Source organism: Vigna unguiculata, chromosome 3, assembly GCF_004118075.2.
Source record: "Vigna unguiculata cultivar IT97K-499-35 chromosome 3, ASM411807v1, whole genome shotgun sequence".
In the NCBI taxonomy this organism is placed as follows: Eukaryota; Viridiplantae; Streptophyta; class Magnoliopsida; order Fabales; family Fabaceae; genus Vigna; species Vigna unguiculata.
Window position 1 is genome coordinate 6,073,205 of NC_040281.1, and position 24,429 is coordinate 6,097,633.

The 24,429-nt window shown below is 30.9% G+C and overlaps 3 protein-coding genes and 1 non-coding gene across 6 annotated transcripts; 1 reads left to right on the forward strand and 3 right to left on the reverse strand.

The window, feature by feature from the left end:
- Positions 1 to 362: 362 nt before the first annotated feature.
- On the reverse strand, positions 363 to 3,237 carry LOC114177355 (protein UPSTREAM OF FLC). 3 transcript variants are annotated; one of them, XM_028062658.1, is made up of 6 exons: positions 3,050 to 3,237; positions 1,856 to 2,152; positions 1,648 to 1,717; positions 1,446 to 1,558; positions 656 to 1,346; positions 363 to 581 (listed from the first exon to the last, which is right to left on the reverse strand). In XM_028062658.1, exons 2-6 carry the CDS (start codon positions 2,058 to 2,060, stop codon positions 440 to 442), a joined length of 1,221 nt encoding a protein of 406 aa, XP_027918459.1. In that variant the 5' UTR covers positions 2,061 to 2,152; positions 3,050 to 3,237; the 3' UTR covers positions 363 to 439. The 3 variants fall into 3 exon arrangements, with proteins under 3 accessions (XP_027918459.1, XP_027918460.1, XP_027918458.1); XM_028062659.1 differs by lacking the exon at positions 3,050 to 3,237 and adding an exon at positions 2,901 to 2,958; XM_028062657.1 differs by lacking the exon at positions 3,050 to 3,237 and having other exon boundaries at positions 1,856 to 2,504.
- Positions 3,238 to 13,224: 9,987 nt separating this feature from the next.
- Positions 13,225 to 15,711, forward strand: LOC114176403 (probable glucan 1,3-beta-glucosidase A). The gene is made up of 7 exons (XM_028061446.1): positions 13,225 to 13,461; positions 13,545 to 13,664; positions 13,778 to 13,975; positions 14,070 to 14,401; positions 14,494 to 14,643; positions 14,808 to 15,151; positions 15,271 to 15,711. Exons 1-7 carry the CDS (start codon positions 13,279 to 13,281, stop codon positions 15,453 to 15,455), a joined length of 1,512 nt encoding a protein of 503 aa, XP_027917247.1. The 5' UTR covers positions 13,225 to 13,278; the 3' UTR covers positions 15,456 to 15,711.
- Positions 15,712 to 18,342: 2,631 nt separating this feature from the next.
- On the reverse strand, positions 18,343 to 18,415 carry TRNAA-AGC. The gene has a single exon. It is a non-coding gene; the product is annotated as a tRNA-Ala (tRNA).
- A 1,809-nt stretch (positions 18,416 to 20,224) lies between these two features.
- Positions 20,225 to 24,145, reverse strand: LOC114176050 (inositol-3-phosphate synthase). Its single transcript, XM_028060955.1, has 10 exons — positions 23,811 to 24,145; positions 23,640 to 23,708; positions 23,404 to 23,539; positions 22,077 to 22,324; positions 21,716 to 21,942; positions 21,457 to 21,572; positions 21,071 to 21,247; positions 20,800 to 20,988; positions 20,650 to 20,712; positions 20,225 to 20,568 (listed from the first exon to the last, which is right to left on the reverse strand). Exons 1-10 carry the CDS (start codon positions 23,996 to 23,998, stop codon positions 20,449 to 20,451), a joined length of 1,533 nt encoding a protein of 510 aa, XP_027916756.1. The 5' UTR covers positions 23,999 to 24,145; the 3' UTR covers positions 20,225 to 20,448.
- Positions 24,146 to 24,429: the final 284 nt, after the last annotated feature.

Here is a 24,429-nt window from a genome sequence, read left to right on the forward strand (position 1 = left end):
ACCATATTTCAGAAGTTCATAATTACCACTTTTACACTGTAACGTCACTCATACAGGTTTCAAAGACGTCAACGAAGTATAAAGGAAAAGAGTTTAATAAAGGAAAGTCCAGTTTCATCCACACTCCAAATACTATATGTATCTATATATAAATATTAAAACCTCCATTTTTAAAATCCCATTTCTTTCCCTTTCCTTCTCGAAGAAAGCATAAAAGTTGATGTCAGGGTGATGGTGTGGGTGATACGAGGTGAAAGACCAAGGTGTTTATGGTTTCTACTTTCTACGACATTATTATTTTATGCAGCAACACTTGATAGCAGAGGAACAGTGATTAGAGGGAATAAAAAAGTGAAAACAAATTAATGATGCAGGCAATAATCAGCCCTTAATCCCTAATTAAATGCTGTACTTAAAAATATAGATTCACGTGACCACATCATTTCCTACCACTATTCTGTTTCGGAGATTTCATCAGAGGGATGCATTTCTCTTTCACTCCTCCTCCTTTCACCACCCTCTTCTCCTCCTCCTCCACCACCACCTTCGCCTTCACCTCCTCCATCCCAAGCCTACTTCTCCTGCAAACAACAACAATAACCAATAAATTAATTAATCAAAATTAAACAAAACTAAAGCAAAGTAAAAACCAAACCTTTCTTCGTTGTAGGAATTGGACTTCTTCAGCACAGGCTCCCCCTGGAACGCCACTCGGTTCGCTTTCATTGACTCTACCAAGCTCCCACTGAAGTACTCCTTCTCTTCTGCCTGCAAATTCCCCAACATCCTCGGATTCTCCGACACGCAATTCACTATCTCACTATCACCCTCTTCCCAAAACAAACTCTTCTTCTCCCTTTCCCTCTCTTTGGTCCCCACATCGCTCAGCCGCGGCCCCTGCTTCCCCTTCAACTCCGTCCCCGCGCTCCCACACGCTATCAGTTGCAGCAGAACGGAGTAACGGCTCGATACAGACCCATCCCCATCCTCCCTCCGTTTCACCTTCTCACTCCGCGCGTCACCCTCACCGCCTCCCAAATTCTTATCATTATCGTTCCTTGTTTTCGCACCAACAACTACCTTCGTTGCGTTTCCCCCGTTGTTGTTCTCCTCTTCGTAAACCAGTTCTTCCGTCGACACGCCTCTCGAGCAACGCGAGTGTGGGGTGGTGGTGGAACTCGTGTAGCTTGTTTTCTCTCCCTCCTCGTAATCCTCGTACTCCTCACGCTCCTTCTGCTGCGTCTTGTTGCACACACCCAACGCCTTGCTCCTTGAATCGTAACTATAGCTGTAATTTCCCTCTCCCTGCTGATGGATTCCCTGTTTGTTGCTCACATTGAACCTCTCTGGACCGTCAATAAAAATCCAAAGTCAAAAATTCTTATAATCATAATCACTCTTCAACAATTGAAGACAAAAATATTAAAAAAGAGACTTTTAATTACCAGAGCATCCTTCGACGAGCTCAGAACCTTTGAGCACGTATTCGCCTCCTTCTGCGGGATGTATTATATCCTTCAGAGCCAAGTCATACCACACATAACCGCTCTTGTAGTTTCTGAATTTACCAAATTAAAAAAAGTAACCTTTTTGTTGGAACGTGTGTTTGTAGAACACGAATCAAATCGATTCAATACAAGGCTATACCTTTTACTAGACCATGAATATTGCAAAGGCATGCCACTCCCACGGAGAGCCATGAGCCGATCGAAGACATCTTTGTAGAAACAAATGTAAACAACCAAACGAGCGAATCGAGTTATGGTAGTGCAAGAAAATAAAGAATGATGTAGCCATATAAGAAAAAAAGGTTAACGAGGAAGTTTTCCTTTTCTGTGTTGATGCATGCGTGTACCTTTTAAACGGAGAGGTTGATTAGGCAAAAGGGTGACCTCCATGAAATGGGGGTGCTCCAAAAGGCCGTTTCGGGAGAGGTAGTACACGACTTGAACTTTTCTGGAGGGTTTCACTTTATGCTTCAACCTGCATATTTTGGCACGGTCTGGGCTGGTCTCTCTGTTGCCACCTCTTTGTGAACGAACATTAATATTAACATCCATGCTCCAAGTCGCTTTTGATAACGGTGGCTATGGGAGGAATGAAGGTACCCAGCAGGCCCCAGAATACTCTTTATGCTCGCACCAGAATGAAACTGAACGAGAAAGGACCAGCGAAAGAGAGTGGGTATTAATGTTGTTGCATTGCATGGATGGATAGGAACTCATTTACAAAGTTGGTACCAATTTCTAATAATGCGACAATTATAATGCGACGTGGAATTTAGAAGGTAGAAATGAAGCATTTGATTTTTTTTGGTTGATAAAATAAAAAGATGAATTGTTATGGCTGGGTAGCAGCATGGCATTTAATATTAGTTTACATATATCAAAGCATTGGGGATGAGGCAGTCTATATAGTGCATAGACCTTAAAAAAAGCGTGAAATCAGGATGGTACATGTGGATGCAGAGAAAGATTCCCTTAAAAAAGGAGCGTTAAATGGAAAGAAAGAAAGACACAAAGGGAGAAGGAGGAGTGGGTGAAAAGAAAACAAAAGAGGGTAGAAGGGAAGGGAAAGGGTGAAGGACAAGGTGATGGTCTCAATCACCTTCCTATAATAAATGAATTTAATTTTGACTTTACCCTCTCTCTGTTCCTGATTTGAGACAACAGTCACCTTTGCCAGGCATTGCCTAGTAAGGACAACTTTTTCCCATTTTCACTTCACACATCCTTTCGTTGACGCATTTTTACTTTTATCACTTTCTCTCGTCTTTTTATCTACCTCCACTTTCCACTCTCCATTGCTTCCCCACTAGTAGGGAGGGGACACCACACCTAAGACCAGAAAAATACCTCAATTAAAATTTTTCTCTCACTGGCATTTTATCAAACACTTACCATTCACAGTTGTCCCCTCCTCTAAACTGTTTGCACTTTACGAAAACATGATTTCAAAAACTGCTTTACTCGCCTCTGTACTTTGAAAAGAAAATATTTTAGATTTAGACTTATATATATTATAAGTACAGAAAACTTATTTGTCATACCTCTCCTTTCTTCACTTTTTTTTTTTCAACTCTTGCAGTCGTAGAAACGCAGTTACTGCAGTCTGCTCTTTGCACAGCTTTGCATGCAATTTTTGGGAGAAAGCAAGAAGAATTTTGGTCTCGCACGGATGCTTTTCGAATTTTTGGGTTGATGATTATTAACAAGAAACAATCATGGAATCGATGAATACGTGGAATGATTTTGAAGTGATACATATTTATATCATAATCATTAGACTCAATTATATTAATATAGCCAATTTTTATGCAGTACACAGTATTTTTTATTATTATTATTATTTATAATAAGTCATGTTTTGTTTGGTTTTGAGAAAATCATTGTCAGTCTCTTAATATAATTTTCCCATTTTCTTACTCCCCAACCAGTTTATTGCCTAGAGAAATCATTTTTTATTTCGTCAATACTAGTTATTTAATAAAAGTTTATGTAAAAACACTAACGTGTCTACTAATAAATGTTTTTTACCACGAATTCGATAATCTAACATGAAAATAGAGAACGTATCTTCTATGCATAAACAATAATATTAATGAAGTTGATAAAAAAGGCTCCAACCCTAATTGTTAGAATTAATTTCTGAAACTTTTTACATTCTAAAAATGCATTTTTCTTAAACCTGATAATAACAATTTTATGAAGTTAAGGAGTTAAAAACGGTTTAAATCACAAATAATATATAGTATTTCAAACGATTCTGAGCTAATGGCGACGAAGAATGTTTAAAAAAAATGATCGATTAAAAATAAATAACAGCAATAGAATTTGACTTGTCAACTTTAGGAACTCGTTGAACGTCAATGTTTTTATAGATGACTAGTCATTGTAAAAAGTTTTCTACTTTAGCGTCTTGAAGTTCAGTCATGTTAATGCAACAGAAAGTCATAAACCATGCTTTAAAAAGAATCCTTTTATCACTCGAATTAAGCAATAAATAACTATTTATTTAAAAAGTGTCAATACTTAATGGGACAAAAATATTATTATGGTTTATTTGTTATTATTCTTGAAACTTATACCTTGTTTAGTTGAAGCTAAACTAAAATGCGAGAAGATAAATAATTTTAATATTATATTCCTTTCTTTTGTTTGGTTCACATGTAAATGAGAAGAAGAAACATTGGTGCCAACTATCATAAATTATTGACTCCTTTCAATTTAGAAAAACAATCATTATATAAAATGATAGGTAAAAACAACATCCTCTTCTAAGTTCTATATAATCTCTCTAAATTTATTGATATTAATACCATTTAAGTATATATTTTACTCATTTCAAATATTCTTCTTACCAACCAGAAATCCAAATTTTTCTGTTTTTCTTTCCTTCTCTTTTCTTTTCTAAATAAAGCAAAGACAGGATTTTATTGTCTTGGAATTAATAGAATCATTTAAAATATTGTAAACTTTCTTTTACTTGAAACTTACGAAACGTCATTTTTTTAAATCCTAAATCCTCAAACCCTAATTACATGTATTCTACAAATTCTTTTAAATATTCAATAATTTATTAACTTTAAGACTGGATATTTAATTGACCAGAAAAGCTTGAAGACCACAAGTAAATATAATCCAAACTAAACAAATTCTATGTTATTGTGCAATATTACATATAACATAATTCGGATGTTCCTATTATTTTAGTTTCTTAATGATGATACTAATACAAATTATACTTATTATTTGTAATGAGAAAATCATTAAATACCAATTAATTTAGAGATGAAAAATAATTAATTATTATTATATTGACTAAGTTAGAAACTATTTTATAAACTAAAAATGATTAATATCTAAAATAGTTCTCAATAATTAATAAAATAAATTATAATTGATTATGAATCAAAGTCTAAATTGATCTTCAACTAGAACTATTAAAATTTTGAGTAACTAGTAAAAAAAGCTTATCATTAAGTACTTAAAAAGGGAATTATCTTTATTCTAGATCGTTCATCTTACCGTCAAATTAGTGATATGGGACATTTGTGTTCTATTGAAACTTTGTTGAACATAGTCATTACACATTCTACATTTAACAAAAAAAAAAATTAAAGAAAAAAACAATTCCTAAATCATGAGATTTTAAAATGGAAACCCTTATTTCATTGTAAATGAAATGGACACAACACAATGCAAAAACCCTAATTGAATCGACCTGCAACATTCACTACTAACATATTATGAGTTATGGATATACTTGTCGCTCCACGAGATGAGTTGCAGCTTCGCAGTTGCAAACAGTTTAGGCGAAGCCGACGAAGCAACTGCCAAAATCATCCTTCCATCTCGTGACATTCATAGAGAAAAAACAGTTGTCCTTAACAGAAGATTACAAAAAAACAACAATGTTTACTATGTTTTTTAAATTCAAATGCAAAACCCTAATAAGATTTCACACTATGTTTGTGTTGAACTACTATTTTAACAGTGTCTTAAGTAAAGGTCAAAACGAAAAAGAAGTAATATATATTAGAGTTAAATATTATGGTTAAATATGTTTTTGGTCATTAACTTTTATTAAATTTTAGAATTAGTCTATTTCAAAACTTTAAACCAATTTAGTCTTTCATCTTTCGAAATATATGGATTTAGTCATTTAATAAAATTTTGTTAGGTTTATTTGATATTTTGTACGCATGTTAGGGATTTTATTTGAGTTGTTTATATTATTTGACACATTTTTCTTTAATGTTAAGTCAAATACTATTATGAAACGCGCTTGAAATATCAAATAAACTTAACAAAATTTGATTAAAATGAATAAATCTACATATTTCGAAAGATGAAGAGCTAAATTGGTCTAAAATTTTGAAATGGACTAATTCCAAAATTTAGTGAAAATTAAGAAACCAAAAACATATTTAACCCTAAATATTAATATTTCTTTGAAATTTTGTCTTAATTTAATTTTTCGATTTTAGAAATATGTAAATTTAGTTTTCAAACGTATTTTATGATAGAAATAATTGGATTATTTTGTTCATTTTATTTGACGTTTCAAACGTATTTTATGATAGAAATAATTGGATTATTATACTGTCTGACATATTTTCGCTTTAATATTAATAAAAAAATGTATTTGAAATATTAAATTAAATCTACGCATTTTTAATGATATAAGACTAAATTAGTTGAAAGTTTAAAAGAAAAAAAGTTAGTGAGTGGGGATGGAGGCCGGTTTTTGGAAGCGAGGTTGCAGGCGGGTGCATTAATGAAGGGAGGAGGAGGAAAAGCGAGAAGAGTGTTTGGGTAGAAAGAGATATTTGATATGTATTGCATGTTGGGTCTTGGAAGCTCCTGTGCCTGTGGTTGCTGTGACATGCATGCATCATCCCCTACACCACGTGAAACAGTTTTCGTCAGAAGAAAAAACCCCTTTTCTGCCTCTTTGCTTCATCTACCAGATAGATCCTGCCCCACTACTTTCAAATTCTATCACGCCAAAAACAAAACCTATATTATGTAAATTTTCTTTATTTTTGCAATGTTTATCGTTTATTATCTATATAATCTTAATGTCATGCTTTCTTATTTATATTCTCACTATTTAGTTCTTCCTTTACAACATTAATAAAATAGATTTAATATTTTGCTTTCAAATATATAGATACCTCAGAAAAAACAAAATAGACTTATTAGAGCTAAATGTTGACTCAACATTGGTTATTTCTTGTACAGTTATAACGGCCACAAGTGACTATAACTTGTTGGCATGTAGATGAAGATTGCTTTGTTTCAAGCAAAGTTTTGAAGAGGTTATCTCATCACAAAGAAGTTTCACAAAATAACACTTATAGTAAAATGATAGCAAATCCATTTTATATGATGTGTTATATATAAGTGAGATGTAAATTTCACCTTACAAACTGATTTTGTGGGGTTTAATTAGATTTAAAATTCACTTCTAATATGATATTAGAGCTAAGTTAGAACCTATAAGAAACTTTTTTGGACATTGCATGCCATTAGTTTTGAAACGCAGTACCTAACATGTGGTCTGTTGTGTTATTTATAGGCTTAGGTTTTGGTTTTGTTTTGTTATGCTCTATGGTCGGCCTTGTGTTTCTCATTTTTGGGTCATTTTTCTGGTTGGCCCATTCACAGCAAAATCAAATGTGTGACTGCGTACTACTGTGGCAATTGCTTCCTACACCCATACAAAATTCTTCCTGCACCATATCATTCAAAATAAACAATTCTGGAATATTTTTTCTGGAGCCTCTTTTACTACGGATCCGAGAAGAGTTTTGAGGAGGTGGATTAAGAGATGTGATGTGGTGCAAGAAGCAACACCCTACTACTGTGACTAAAATTTATTCGATTTATTAAATATTAAAAGTAAAAAAAATGAAAAAGAAAATGAGTTTAAATATCTGGGTTCAATTTTGATTAGTTAATTTGAGAATATTGAATAGTGGTAAATTGTTGTATGAGTTCCATGATCAACATGTCTCCAACACAAAAGTTATTAGCAACTTTGATTTGTTGAAACACAACATCACCTGTTGTTGACTCATGGCTAACCTTTTAACACCCCTCATATATGACGTATGTTGTCGGTGAGATAGATTGAAAATTATGGCACTCTTTGGTAAGTGAGTGGTACTTATCTGCGCCTAACTATTTCTTCTTTTAATTCATTCCAAAGCAAAATATTCAACCAGATTCAACTGCTACTCTTCCATCTGCAATTTACCATCAAAGGAAAACTTTTAAATCTATGACTGTGACTGCATCACCATTTTACATGAATACGTGTTTTTATATTTGCTTTTCTGGAACAGAACATGTATGACATCAATGCAACTTTATTGTCTGTCACTGATTATTAAAACCACTTGGCTCTGATTTTTAGCTTTGGAAATACATGAGATCGCTATTAGATTGTATTTGTTAAAATTATAATTTATACTTATTCAATTACAATAAGCTTAACATGCTATGTTCTCTGATTTCCTTCAAATAAAATGTGGTTTACATCAAATTAAATAATCACACTAATGTATGTACATCTATTATTCAACACTTTTTTTTTTATTAAAATCAACATTATTTTTAAATTATTAAAAAATATCCCTGCTGCATTAGTGAGGTTGTAATTCAAGTTACTTGAAGGAATGAGCAAGGTGTCATGTTAACTAACAATTTATTGGCCACAAATAGAACGAAATTTTGAATGGTGTGTGTTTGTTTTAATTTTAATTTTTGACATGATTGAACCAACAACGCTTATATGTCATGCATGTTAAAATTAGAAATATAGATTTAAAGTTTAAATAATTTAGTAAATTTGAGTATTTTTAATTGAATTTTTATTAATTTTTTTATTTGTTGGATACTAAAAGATGTTGTAGTTTTTAACTGAGTTTTTATCATTTAATTTTTTTTTATTAATTGGGTGACAATTTTTATCTTATCTCATTATTATATTTTTTTACTCCACATGTTAAAAAAACATGAACTTTTGTGATAATATAAAATTATATTGTGGTTAATACAAGAGAAGTTACTTTTATTATTTTCTAAGAAAACACAGTGGATAACGAGATCATTATGATTTCGATGACTTTTATGTCATCACCTACACTAAGAAATTATCGTTATTACCACCATTGATGTAAGTATATATGGAGGTCGTCATGCTTCTTATGGCTAAGGATGACAATGGGGAGGGGGTGGATATGAATTCAACTAATTCTCATATTTAAAGTAAAAATTTATTTTCATCATCATACTTAATGATTATAAAATTTTTGTTTTATTCTCATTCCTATGAGAGAAGTGGTAAGCACAATTAAAAATACATAATACTTGTCTTTTTCACTCATACAAGAATTTGGAACGTTCATGTAAAAGTCTAGAAATAAAGTAACCGATATTCATAAATGCAAGTTTTTTTTATGCGGGTAACAGATCAACCCGTGCGAGTTGCGGGTCATGTAGACTAGGTTTTTGCAGGTCGGCCTGTCGGGTCAAGCTCACATTGTCACCTGGTACCCCATTTAAAAATTGAGTGTTACCTATATCTAGTCATGTAAAAATCTCTAGTTAAAATTGGGACAAATTCAAATAAAGTCTGTAGCAATGAGTTCATTTATCATTGCTATTGATGATTTCCACATCATCATCTACTGCGACTACGTAATGTCGTTGTCACTGTCGTAGATGTAAGTGACAACAATAATACCTTATTATCCAACATGTTCTCATTTAAAGAAAAAAGATCACTTATCATTTTATATTAACCATAAAATCATTTTATCTTAACTAGAAAATCTCAAATCTCTTGGAAACAATTAAGTAAAATGAGAAAGTAAAATAATAGTCATATTACCTAGTTAATTAATAAATAAGTTAAACAAGATAAACTCAATTGACAAATATAAATATTTTAAATGCTAAAAAAACATTTTTTTTTATAGAAACTCAATTAAAAATATCAAAACTTAGAAGAGAATTAAACTTTACTTATAAAATGTGATTCATATTCAATTAAATAACTACACCAATATAATACTATATATATATATATATATATATATATATATATATATATATATATATATATATATATATATATAGAAAATACATCTTTTACTTTGATTCAACAAATTTTGTTTGAAATCAATATTATTAAAAAATACATCAGCATTAGTAAGGCTGTAATTGAAGTTACTTAAAGAGAATGAACAAGGTGTGATGTTAACTAATAACTTGTTGGCAAAAAAATAGTATAAATTTATAGAGGATGAGTGTATCTTTCAATTTTAATTTTTGGTATGATTGAACCAACATTACTTACATGAAGCATCACTTGAAATGTGAGAAAGATAAAGTAAAGATGTTGAGAGGCAAGAAAATCTTGTGCAGAATCAATGCCTCTACTCTACTCTATAGGGATTGCAAGTTCTAAGCCAAACAAACTCAATCATTATAGTCTTTTCATGCACCAATACTCATTCAACTTTTCAACAAACATTTTTGGCTGCTTCTTCTGTGGCGTAGGAATTTCGATATTTTTTATAACAAGTACAAACCCAAGTTAAGAAAAAAAAAATATGAACGAATCAAACGTTTCCTAGAACATATAAAAAAAAAAAACCCTTGTGACTAAGCTTTTTTAGAAGTTACGTAAGAAAATTTTACAAAAATTTGTCAATAATTTTAATAGATGGTAGCAAAGGAGAGGTTTGTTTGAATGTTTGGTTTAACTCGGAAGGAAGAAAAAGTGGTCATATTTTGGATCAAAGGAGAGGGACAGAGCACATGTGGGTTGGTATCAGTGTTCATGGCATATAAATATAATAAAGAAAATAAATAACATCAATTCATATGTCACACACACATACACCATTATATTTTAAAAACTATATTAAAAACTAAAATGATACTATTTATGCGAAAGTGCTGTATGAACAACAGAAAAATGATGCTTCAACAAGAAGAAATAATATCTGAGAGGGAGAATATAAATGTAAAAAATATTTTTTGTTAAAGTGTCATTTTTTAAATAAAGAAATAAAAAAAAGGTGATCTAAATCCACAAATGAAATTGAGATCCTACTTGTATATGGCAATGGCGAGTGAGTTGATGTAAAACATTGAGTGAAACATACTACTCAGACTGATATTTAAAGGAATATAATTGAACCTTTTTCTCTATGCTTTTTTGCTAATTTTTAGGGTTTCTAAATCTAAAACTTAGGTTCCAATCTTCAGATGGAGACAGAAAATGATGTATGGTCATAGACAAACGAAAACGGTATGTTGAGTATCGATTCTAATAACTTTTTTTACCATCGCATCCTACGTCAATATGTAATTTCATTTTATAATTTACTTCTTAAAATTTACACGGACATTTGAGAGGAAGAAAGTATCGTTTTCATTAAAATTGAAAATACTCACTTTTTCAAATTCCCTCCAAAATACTTTTTTCTTATTCTTTTTCGAACGTTAAATTATTAATTTATATATTATACATTATTAATTATTAATTAAAATATTATTAATAATTTCAATTAATAAATCATCTTCATTTAATTTTAATAAAAATAAATATGAATTGAGATATAAAGATGATTAATGATAAACTAACTATTTTTAATAATTGATTTAATGTTATATATTTACTCCAAATTACCAATTTTCTATTATAGATTTAAAAATTTTCTATTATATATTTAAACTATTTGATTTGATGTGATGACATTATACTGTAAATGAATTTTTTTAACAAAAGAGAAGTAACTAACTAATAAAATAAATTATAATAATAGTTTTAATTTCAATTTATAATTAATAATTTATGCTAAAACTTAATAATTATTAAATATGAATTATTTAATAATATAATAAATTGTAATAATAGGTTTAAAATTGAAAATGATATATATATATATATATATATATATAATATTTAATGAATTATGTGAATTTAAAGCATAATTAAATATGATACATTTTTTTTATTTTTTTTATCATTTTACTTTATTTTTTACAAGGAAATAAAATAAAAACCATAAATTAGTTAAAACAGAATAACTATCTAGAAAACTAATTTAAAGTTGAAAAATTAAATTAAAAAAATTTAATAACTGATTTAATTTTATATATTTAATCTAAATTATTAATTTCATGTTTCAGATTCAAACTATTTAACTTGAAAACATAACACTACTTAAATGAAAATTTCCAATAAAAAAGAGTAATTAAATAATACAATAAATTGTAATAATAGTTTTAATTTAATTGTAATAATAGAAATTCTAAACATGATGAGTTTGGGTTGATTGCTTAACTTAAATCTCATTGCACAAGAAAGTAAAAATAACATGTTACAACTAATCTTCAACTCATGCTCTATTAAGTGTATATCTGTGGTACACATTTTTTTCACAACAATAAATCCTGTTGTGCAATAACACTTAAACATCAACCAAACCCAAGAAGTTTGAGATTACTATACAAACTTAGAGTTAGTAGGCACTTAATGGATCATGAGTTAAGAGTTAGTTCTAACATATTATTATGCAATAAAACTTAAACTAAGTGATCAACTAAATCCAAGATGTTTGAAATTGTTATTATTACAATTAAATTAAAACTATTATTACAATTTATTATATTATTTAATTACTTTTTTTGTTGAAAATTTTCATTCACATTATAATGTTATCATTTCAAGTTAATTAATTCAAATTTAGAACACGAAATTAGTAATTTAGATTAAATCTATAAAATTAAATCAATAACTAAACATGTTTAATCCATTTTTTTAACTTTAAATTAGTTTTCTAGGTAGCTATTCTATTTTAACTAATTTACGATTTTTATTTTATTTCCTTGTAAAAAAAATAATAAAATAAAGTAAAATGATAAAAATAAAATAATAATAATATTTAATTATTCTTTAAATTCATATTATATATATATATATTATTTCCAATTTTAAAACTATTATTAAAATTTATTACATTATTTCCATTTTATTATATTATTAATTAAAATTTCATAATTACTAAGTTTTAGCTCGAATTATTAATTATAAATTGAAATTAAAACTATTATGATAATTTATTTTATTAGTTAATTACTTTTTTCCGGTTGAAAATTTTCATTCATAGTATACTGTCATCACATCAAATCTAATAATTTAAATTTGTAATATGATATTTTTAAGTCTATAATAGGAAATTGGTAATTTGGAGTATAACATTAAATCAATTATTTATATTAGTTAGTTTATCACTAATCATCTTTATATCTCAATTCATATTTATTTTTACTAAAATTAAATTAAAATTATTTATTAATTGAAATTATTATTAATATTATAATTAATAATATATAAATTAATAAATTAATAATGTGACGTTCGACAAAGAATAAGAAAAAATCATTGTGGAAGGAATAGGAAAAAATGACCTTGTACAATTTCAAACAAAACAACACTTTCTCCCATCCTGTTGCTAGTATGAATTTTAAAAAGTAAATTATAAAATTGAATTAGAATTTCACGTGAGATGCCAGATCAGATAATAAAAAAAGTTGTTAGAATTGATAGTCAACATTTGGTTTTCGATGGGCAAAACACAACATCTATGTAAAATTCATGGCAAAATATTTGTAGAGTTTGAGCTCTATATATATGTTACACACACTATACTCTTGCGTAGCACTCACTCCAGGCAACAAAAAGTGTAGTAAGATGAACAACCAATTATTCTATGCGAACCTTGTGCTAGCTTTCTACCTCTCATCTTACCATGCTCTTGCTCAGACTCAAAATTTCAATTTGCCACTCAAAGCTGTGAATCTTGGAAATTGGCTCGTTATTGAGGGCTGGATGAAACCTTCTCTCTTTGATGGAATACCCAACAAAGATCTTTTGGTATGTTCTTAATCTTTCTTTTGATCTTTTCTATCACAAGTCAAATTATTTGTTTATAGATAACATTCTTTTGGTGATTTCAGGATGGAACTCAAGTGCAGTTAATGTCAACCAAGTTACAGAAATATCTGTGTGCAGAAAAAGGGGGAGGAAGTATTGTTGTTGCCAACCGCACCAGAGCTAAGGGTTGGGAAACGTTCAGGGTTGGTTCCTCTATTCATACATTCACTTTCAAGAGTTTTATTTCTTACACGATTACGATTTTATGTATTTGATTAGTGCCTTTTTTTTTTTTCTGTAACCATGAACAACGCAGTTGTGGAGAGTCAATGAAACGGCCTTCAATTTTAGAGTTTCTAGTAAGCAATTTGTGGGATTGGCAAATCAGGATGAAGGAAACAGTTTAGTGGCGGATTCTGATTCACCAAGCGACAGGGAAACATTTGAGATTCTGAGGAATGATGATGAACCAAACAGGGTTCGCATCAGAGCATCAAACGGTCTATTTTTACAGGTACTTTGTTGGTGTTATTAATGTTACTGTTGAACTAACTCTCGTGACCACTTTGTAATGTTTGTATGGTGTTGATATTGTTTTTGTTTATCAGGCCATATCAGAGACTGCGGTGGTTGCAGATTATGAAGGATCGAGTTGGGATGATAATGACCCTTCGGTGTTCAAGATGAATGTTTTGACAGGAAGCATCATAAGAGGGGAATACCAAATTACAAATGGTTATGGCCCAGACAAAGCCCCAAAAATCATGCAGGATCACTGGAACACGTATATCACTGAAGATGATTTTAAGTTCATGTCAGAAAATGGGTTAAACGGTGTGAGAATTCCCGTGGGGTGGTGGATAGCTCAAGACCCAACACCACCAAAACCGTTTGTTGGGGGATCCTTGGAAATGCTGGACAATGCCTTCACATGGGCAGAGTAAGACCATTTAAGGGTCAATTTCGTTACCATGTAAAATTGGAAAAAAACCACTTTGTCTCAATAAATGTCACTCTTTAATGTCATTGCAGAAAGTATGGAATTAAGGTAATTGTGGACCTGCACGCTGCTCCAGGCTCCCAGAACGGAAAACCTCACAGTGCCTCAAGAGATGGATTTCTAGAATGGGGTGATTCATACATATCTGACACTGTTGCAGCCATAGACTTCCTAGCTCAAAGGTTTTACTTTTAATCTTTAGATAACTGTCACCGCCATTTAGTACTTTTCGTTTAAATTTAATAAATCTCACATCGATCAAAAGTTGAGGTCAGTTTAAATACTTCTTCTTACTGAAATATCTTTTTAGGACAACTGAAAAATATTTGTGCTGATTCTGTTTCAGATATGCAAACAGATCGGGTCTGGTAGCAATTGAGCTAATGAATGAGCCTCAAGGTGTGAATTTGGAAAGTCTGAAAAGCTATTATCAAGCAGGTTATGATGCGGTTCGAAAACACACGTCGAGTGCCTACGTGATCATGTCTAACCCTTTGGATAGAGAATCAAAAGTGCTTTTGTCCTTCGCTGGGGCTTTCAATAAAGTGGCCATTGATGTGCACTACTACAATCTCTTTTCCGATAGGTTCTCCAATATGAATGTGCAGCAGAACATTGACTATATCAGAAAACAAAGAGCTTCAGATCTTAGTTCTCTCACCACATCTGATGGACCCCTCATTTTTGTAGGCAAGTTTTCTACTTTTTTGACATAAATGCTTTATTATATTCTTGGATTCGGTTATGCGAATTTCTTTTAAAACCTTGTGTCCTAAGAAATCTATAGCATATGATGGTGGAATGTGCAGGGGAGTGGAGTGGTGATTGGAAAGTTGAGGGAGCATCAAAGGAAAGTCAACAAAAATTTATGCAAGCCCAGTTGCAGGTGTACTCTGGTGCAAAATTTGGATGGGCTTATTGGGCATATAAATGTGACTCTAACTCCTGGAGCATCAAGTGGATGATTGAAAATGGTTATGCTAAGCTTAGTTAGTGTGCCCTATGCTCACAAAAGAGTGTTGGGTATCCCAAATGGAAGTGTAATTTACAAAAATAAAGAAAACACAACAACATAGGAAGTTCAAGTTCGTCAAATACTTAATTAGTGACTTCAAAAACTCACACTCCCTAATATTGTTAATTGTACGCATGAAGCAACTGCACCTTTAAGTTCTTGAAATTCTTATACATTGATCCTTGTTTCATAAGGAATGGGTATTGTAGTAGTAATAAAAACTTTATTATGGTCTCTTGAAACTGTGTTGGGCTTCAAGATAAATTTCCATAAAACCATTGTTAGAGTCGAGATGATAATTTAGACGAGTGTGATATAAAATAGATGAAAAATTCTAAATTTTAAGAATTAATTAGCACTAAAATACTCATGTTGAGAACGAGGTTTTACAATTGTGTGACGTAATTGTTCAATTAATATCATATCTATTGTTTACTTGTAATCATGCATTTGAAGCCCAGTAGAGTTACTATAAGTGGACTAGTGGTAAGGTGTTCTTGCTAATAACACTGGACATGTTTAAAAACACACGAAAACTATAATTAGATTTGAAGATATAGATATTTAGAATATACTGCAATTTCTAATATTATGATCGGTATAATAATAAAAAAATGAACAATTTTTTTCAGAGATACATAATTAAGTGTGTCAAAATCATAATTTTTAGTCTCTCTAATGATAACACTTACACTTTTAGACAAGAAATTATTTTAAACAAGTCTCATTTTTTTCTCTGAGAGTGACAAGTACAAGTCAATATGATATCAAGTGTATATATTGACTGGAATGAAGAACTACTAAAAGGAATGGGGTTTTCATATTTCTTTAATTTTTTTTAATATGTAATATTTCTTTTTTTTTTAACATGTTACATATTTTTCAAGTCAATTATAAATTATGCATAGGGGAGTGGTTTTTTTTTTCTTTATCTTTGCTGAATAAAACTTTGAATTTAAAAACCATTGCCTTTTGAAATCAAAATTTATAATTTGTGCAATATTCTTTGAATTGAGATTTAGAATATATGTTTCTTTTATGTAATACTTTCTTTAAAACTTGTCACCTTTACATTCATCTCATTGATTTAAACGGCTAAATAAGACCATTGATTGATTAAGTACTTAATTTATGTTAGAGGACATTTTGTGAAAACAAAGGAATTGGATCAATTACTTTAATGGGAAAGTTTTTTGTATTATTATTAAAATGGGTTAATTTGCATTCGATATTACATTTCTAGATTTAAAAAAAATTACTTAAAGGGTTAAGTTTTGTCTCGTATGATTTCATTTTAAAGAAGTTTTTAGAATCATATGACCTTAATGAAGTCGTGAAAATAACGAACGAATTCTTCATTAATATGAAGTCGTAGGGGTCAGAGGTGACTTCCATCAAATTACCTTCACTAAATCATGTACTTAAATTTTTAATTAAGGTGAAGTGGTGACTATGAGACTTCTTCCAAAGCTAAGTCGTGATAAGCACCGGTGACATTTTTGAAATAAGATGCATTGAAGTCGTCATTAGGTGTGGTAACTTATTTGAAATAAGATACATTGAAGTCGTCATTGGGTGTGATAACTTCTTTGAAACAATTTTAACTAAAGTCGTCATTGGGTGTGACAACTTTTGCCAAAAACTAAGTTGAACTAAATTTGTTATTAAGTGTGACGTCTATGAAAAACTGAGTTGAACTGAAGTCGTGAATTGGTATGACGTTTTAGTTAAATTGATTTTGATTTCAAGTCGTCCTTCCATGACGACTTCAGTGCAATTGAATTTGAATTTGAATTCAAATTATATTTAAAAGTGGCGACTTCATATTTTCAAGATTAAAAATTTAGTGTAATTATTTTTGCTCCTAAAATTCTTACACGACTTTATTATTTTTTAACTTGGTGTAATTTTTTATAAAAATGAGAGTTATAATTATTAATAATGTTAAAAGATAATATGGTATAAAATTTCCAAGATTTAAAAAAAAAAAAAACACTCACACTCAAGTCTTAATACCATACTCGAATTCTTAACAAACATATAATTTTGTAATGAAATTAGCCTTCTTTAAAAGAAACAAATAGAGAAAGATGAATTTAAATTTTGAAGTCTATATTTAAATCTCATTAAAATTTGATACACTTATAAAATTAGGTGCCATTTTTAATGATGAAATAAATAATTTACTGATTTTCTATAAAAACATATAGTGAGGTCTAAGAAATTAAATAAATTTACTGCCTATCTTGTGAACTTGGGGCCACTTCATTCAAGTGTGCCCCATGCAATGTTTATCCACTAAAATGTTTGAGGTTATTTGCATCAATAATGTAACCATACTTCATGCACCTTTCAACAATAATTCTGCATTATTTGTCAATTTTGAGTTCACTTTTTTTTGGGGCCACAACAAGATACCTATTTTATTAGCACATATATGACTTTCAACCATGCCCCCAATTATCTGTTACTAGAATCTACACAGATTCCATTCAATTATTATGGATTCACAATAAATATTTTAGTCCATTAGAAAAAAAAAAAAAAAAAAAAACCAGCACGTGAAGAAGACACATGCTGCTATTGAGATATTTAAGAAGTGTAAAAAATTATGAATGAGTCACATAACAATCTAAATTCACCTAAGAATTAAAGAATGTGATAAAATAATTTTTAAAATAAATTCCACCATATTAATAAACAAATATTTATAAAGCCTTGAAAATGAAAATGCCAGGTATCGATCCTGTGTTTTTCACATAGGAAATGAGTTCTCTACCATCTGAGCTACTTCCTCAAGCTTCCAAGGTAAAAAAGTAATTATATTTATAAAATATATTTACTAGAAATAGAAAAAAAAAACTTTTGGAGATGCGGGGTATCGATCCCCGTACCTCTCGCATGCTAAGCGAGCGCTCTACCATCTGAGCTACATCCCCATGTCTTTTAATTCATAAATTTATTATAAGTAGTAATATTTATGTTATTTTCTGATTCACTGGTGCAACCTGTTATCTCAGAGTCTGGTTCAAACTAAAAAAAACGTGTCGTATTTTACTTGTTGAGAGGAATAATTGCACTGGTAGTGTGAAATTCATGGCGAGATGAACAAAAAGTTCCTTCACACATTATAACAACATTGAAAACTTCAAAGTAAACTCATCCCACTAAAGAAAAAAAAGATTTTAAAAGGTGATGATCAATGAGTGCTTTGATTAAAAAAAAAGAGAGGAAAAATGATAGTACAAAAATATGAACAAAAAAAAGAAGATCTGAGAATATTTAAACTGTTGTTGCATCTCTTCTGAAAATAATTTCACACAGTGAAATCAGATATTGAAGAACAGGTGATTAGAGAATATTAATAATGCAAAAAAAAACATGATATAGTTTAAAATTATTATATATGAGAAAAAAAAATTGGTTTGATGAAGTGGAAAAAATTGATGTTGTAGGCTTATGTGAGAGACATTATAGTGATTAAAATGTGGAGAATATCAGTGTTTATGGTATGGATTGGGCCAAATGGTCCAATTGTAGAGAGTGGACTCGTACAATAATGGTAACATCTATGCATTATGGATCCATTCCATTTTCTTCACGCGTTTATGATGTTGAAACCACCCATTTAGCTATCATGATGCCATGCTGTCTCATGTCTCCATCCATTATTGCTTATCTCTCTCTCATCTTCATTTTATTCTTTTTTTTCACAAAAAATAGGGAATAAAACTAATATTTATTTCATCCAAGCCTTGTAAAATATTAAGGATATTTAGAATTTAGGATTATCACGATCAAACATAATAGAGTACTAACTTTGATCCATGAGAAATCATGTGAATATGAGTTTTTTAAATTTGTAATTTTGTGTATTCTTCAACCACCGTTTCCAATTTATCTCTTTGCCTTTCTTTCTCTTCTCACATGTTCTTGATGGGTTATAGTGAAAAGAATCTTATGGTCATATAATCTTTTTTATAAAATAACGTCATCAAGTTGGTTTTTATTTTATCTTATCTTTGTTTTATTTTATTATCACTTCCCATAATAATAACTAATAAGTTTTTAAATTCTATTAAATCACAATTGACCCATCATAATATTTCAAATGAGTCATTAATAGAATTAATTCAACAATTAATTCTAACATTAGCAACATTTAAATTTGATCAATTTTTTATTTATTTTGGGTTTTGCAAACATTACACTCAAATTATTATATCTTGCAAATTTAGCATGTGTTCGCATGGGAGTAATATTAAATATTATGATTTGAAGCAACTAAGTCTATTTCCTGAATAAATACAATGTAACACAGCACTGATAGAACCTCTGCCTTAATAATGGGGAACACCCATTCATATTATTCTACACTATGAAGTAGTTCCCTTCTAAACAACAATCAATAGTGTTAACCATTATTCGTTTTATATTTCATTATTCATTCAGTTCATTTAGACAAGCAAATAATTCATTCAATACAACTATTGAAGATCCCAACTTTGTAGTCCTTTGAAACAGTACTACAAATGTTTGTAGATGGACCAAGTATCTCTAGTTTAAATGTTTGTATTCCAAATATACTCCATAATTGCCATTACCTTTTATGAAGAACTGTGGGTGATTATTAGAATATGTTTGTTCATGTGATGTGTGGTCCAAACCAGTTCTAGAAGTTAACACTGAATTATCAGTTCCAAGAGAGGCTCTGTTCAAAGCTTCCAAATACAGGTGACAGAAAAAGGTTAGAGAAAGTGAATTAAGCACAAGACACTTGAATAACTTGTATTATTTTACATGCGTAGATAGCCTGCTCTCAAATAAGTCTCAGGAACACAGACACAGAGATCGTAAGATCTTCAAATTCACATTTTGCAATAGATATCAGAAAAAGAGGGTATGGGATATAAGTTCAGTTTTAGGCACAGTTAACCAAACTATCCCAAATCGTTACTCTCTTCTCCCTACTTCACTTGTACTCCAGTATCATGTTGTTCTCGGGAGCTAATCCAACACAAGCCCTCATGATATTTTCCAGCATAGCTCTCTGCTTTGATAAAGCATTCACCACTGGGGTACCAGGTGGAACCTGTATTGTTGCCACCACAATAATTACTTTTGCAACCTTCCAAAATTTCATATTATGTATAGATAGAGAATTTAAACTTACAAGAGGGGCCTTGGTCAGGTAACTGAGGATGGTGGCAACAGGGTGGAATGAGTGAAACTTGCCCTGTTAAAGCCATAATTGGTTGAGTCTTGGAAAGCGGAATATAACGGAAGTTGGAAATTGGAAGGTTAAGAGACATAATATGCATACCTCATTTTCAGCTTTAAACTGGATTCGAGTGCTAAGCTCAGCAAGAAGAACCAGGTCCAAGATAATAGGAGCAGCTAACAGTGAATCCTCACAGGTGTTGTGCAACACTATTGTGTTCTTTCCACCCATGAATATCTCTGAAGTGTACTCATCCATCGCCCTCTTACTATCCCCAACGTAAGGCACATACTGCAAATTCAATAACCAGTAAACAAAAGAATCAGATAAACAACCGATTAGAGTGAGCATTAAAATGTGAAACAAAAGTTACCTTAATAACAACAACATGGTCAGGATGTTCGCCAGGTTCATAGAGGATGGCATTGCTGTTGACCATGTCGTCAACAACATTGCTCTTGGAGATTTCTTTAGAGCGGAAGGTTTGAGGGGCTGAAAGATTCATGCCATCATTGTTTCCCAGATGGTTGTAACTCACTATTGATGTTGGCTGTTACTCATCACCAAGACAATAATGAACATCAATTTGCTTCTACTTTATTAGCAAGCATAAATAAATAAATAGTCCAATACAATACATTATTTTAATTCCAGTTAAGCATGAAAACAAAACGATTTAATAAATGATAGTCTGTCCTTAACCGGTGAAAGTAGGACCACGTGATAGGACATTAGTAAGAAAAACACCAAAAGATGTACCTTGATGCCTGCCCCCACAAGGAAATCCACCAACACAGATTTCATTTTGGTCTGTCCACTCTTAAAGTCATCTCCTCCAATCAAACTGTTCCTTCTGATGGCCAGATCAATCAGCCCTGATGACAACACACCCAAAGTTCATCATCAATTTTACTTTTGCTTAGATAAAAAAATTAAAGACCCACATAATAATAATAATAATAATAATAATAATAATAATAATAATAATAATAATAATAATTAATAATTAACAAGGAACCTGGGACAAAGGTGTTCTGAGGGCTTCCATTGATGAAGGGAACATTTTCCATGACACAAGCAATGGCATACAAGGTGGAAGGGGAAATTTCAGCCTCGTTCCTGTCCAAGGAAGCCAAGAGGTTTTCCTCGGTGTCGTTTAAACCCACAACTACGTTGCTGTACCTCTCTGTGTTGGCTGTCCAGAGGACAACCACCTTGTCAACCTTGCTCTTTTCCTTAAACTCCCTGAGTTTTCATGACAAATAGCGGATGAAACAAATTCTGTGAGTTTCAAACAGAGTATACAAGATGCTAACTAGTATGTGCAATATATACATATAGATGTAGTTATTTAGTTAGATTGATGCTGTTGGACTTACTTAATGTCTTTGATGATTTGTTGAACTTGTTCTTTCTTTGTGCCCTTGATGACGTTGTTGGCACGGTCTCCTTGGTTGGCAGCAATGAAATCGGGGTCAAAGATTCCAGGGAGTGGAGTCATGGATTCCATGTAAGGCCTCAACTGTTTCTGCAGGTCGATGTCAAACACCTTGGCCCTGGCCATGGCATCAGCCAGGTTCAAGTTGCTGATATCCCATCCCCCGAACACAATATCATCAGGGTTTACCTGCATAAATTAACACTCATGATCATGCATGGTTGGAGAAAAAGGTATAATTGATTTAAGAAGTTTTATGTTTCGACATGTTAGTATTATTAGTTCATGTCACTGTTGTTTCCACCTTGTGTGGTCACATGTTTATACTGTGATGTACAGGGTATTTATTTAATCTATACAATTTAAAATAATTATATATTCACTTTAGTATTTTTTTTTTTAAGAAAAATATGAGTTAATATTGAATTGTCAGGAAATTTAAAACAACTGTAGATATAATTTTTGAAATAATTATAATAGAAGTCAACGACAATAAAAAAAATACATTTACAATGTCGAACTTTTAATTAATAAATGGAATAATTTTGAATACTTTAGGTTTTAATACTTATTTTTATTAAATAAATTAACAATGTTCATCTCCAGTTATTGTTTTCCTTTTTATCCTCCCTGGCTCAGTACTTTGTGGGCCTTGTTCACTTTTCCTTGATAAAGAAGCATTTCTCAGACAATTGAACTCGACAAAGGAAAATAAATAAAATAAGTGGAGTAGATAAAAAGAAAAAAAAAAGAATATTATTCAGATGATTTCCTATAACATTTTAATAATATTTTAACAACAAGACTTTAGTGTGATATGATTAACTGCTTTTGTTTTTATGTGGATAATTTATGTTAATTTCAATGGTTACTTTTTTAAAAAAAATAAAAATGTTTTATTAGTATATTTTTTCCTATATCATCTTTCGATCATAAACACATATCTAAGCGTCTCAAAACAAGATATAAAAATATTTATTTTGTGCACTTTAATCGTGCAAAACGGTTTTAGTCACAGAACATGCATGTTTATTAACCTATCGGTTTTTAATGCGCAAGAAAATACACACCACCAGTTATCCCTAATTTATTTTTTTTTCAACGTTAAAATTTAATACAATCTAAATTAAATATAATAATTAACATATTTTAGTTTAGTCTTAATTTCTTTTGATAGTTCTGAATTTTTGCACTCAGAAGTATTAACTTAATAGCAGAGAAAAGACAAAGAGTGATTAATTTCATTCCCTAAAGAGATGGTAGTATACCATTGGAAGCAGAGTCTTGAAAGGAGCATATATTTCCTCTCCTTGGAAAGACCCTACTCGGATGGCTGATGCCTGGGTCAGGGACCCAAAGTAATTGGCCTGTTGAATCTTGTCCTTTGTTGCCCATGAAATACCCCTGAGAATCATAACAACACGTTCATTGGTCACCATAGCCACAAATAATAATAATAATAATAACAACTTCCAAAAGTAATGGTTAGGAAAATCAAACTAACTCTCTGTTAGCAATAACACCACCGGTGAGGGTTGAGCCATTGTTCCCACCCCAACCCACAAGCATTACCCTAACAAACATCAAACAAACCAAATCAACAAAACAATCAATACAAATGATTCAAAATCAAAAGGAAAAGAGGGAAAAGGGAAAACGCAGAGAACGAACGAACCCTAGTTTAGGAACACAAGTGTTAGTTTTAAATTCATATTTCACAGTTTTGGGCTTCACAACCCACTGATAAGTGCCATTCTTGTTCTCGTGAACAAGTTCAGTGGTTTCATAGTTGTACACAGACTCAATCTCACTCTCTGTGTACTTCACGTTGGGACTCTCGACCTTGAAACTCTGGATGAACATTTTTCTTGCTTCCAAAGGTGGAAAGAAAAAACTCTCTTAGGAAGAAGAAGAAGCTGATGGGTGGTTGTGTGCAGTTTCACGTAGCGCATAACCTCAATATATAGACGAAGCTCAATAGTATGCTTCTTCACATGTCACAGAACGAGTGGTTCTCAGACCCAGACTAACACAATAATTGTCAAAAAAATATATGTGCACTATTTTACAATTCAACAATTTCATTTAGTTATAATACAGTTACAGTATGTCAGTGTCGATTTTTGTACCTTCTCCTCATATTCGATATTAAATTATTCAAATTTATAATAATTATCTAAGAACGATATCTAATGGAAAGATGAGTGAACTAATAATATTTTTTAATTGACTCCATTATTATTCTGAAGATTGTAATGAATGTTAACGAGTTATTTTTTATAACTATGATATTT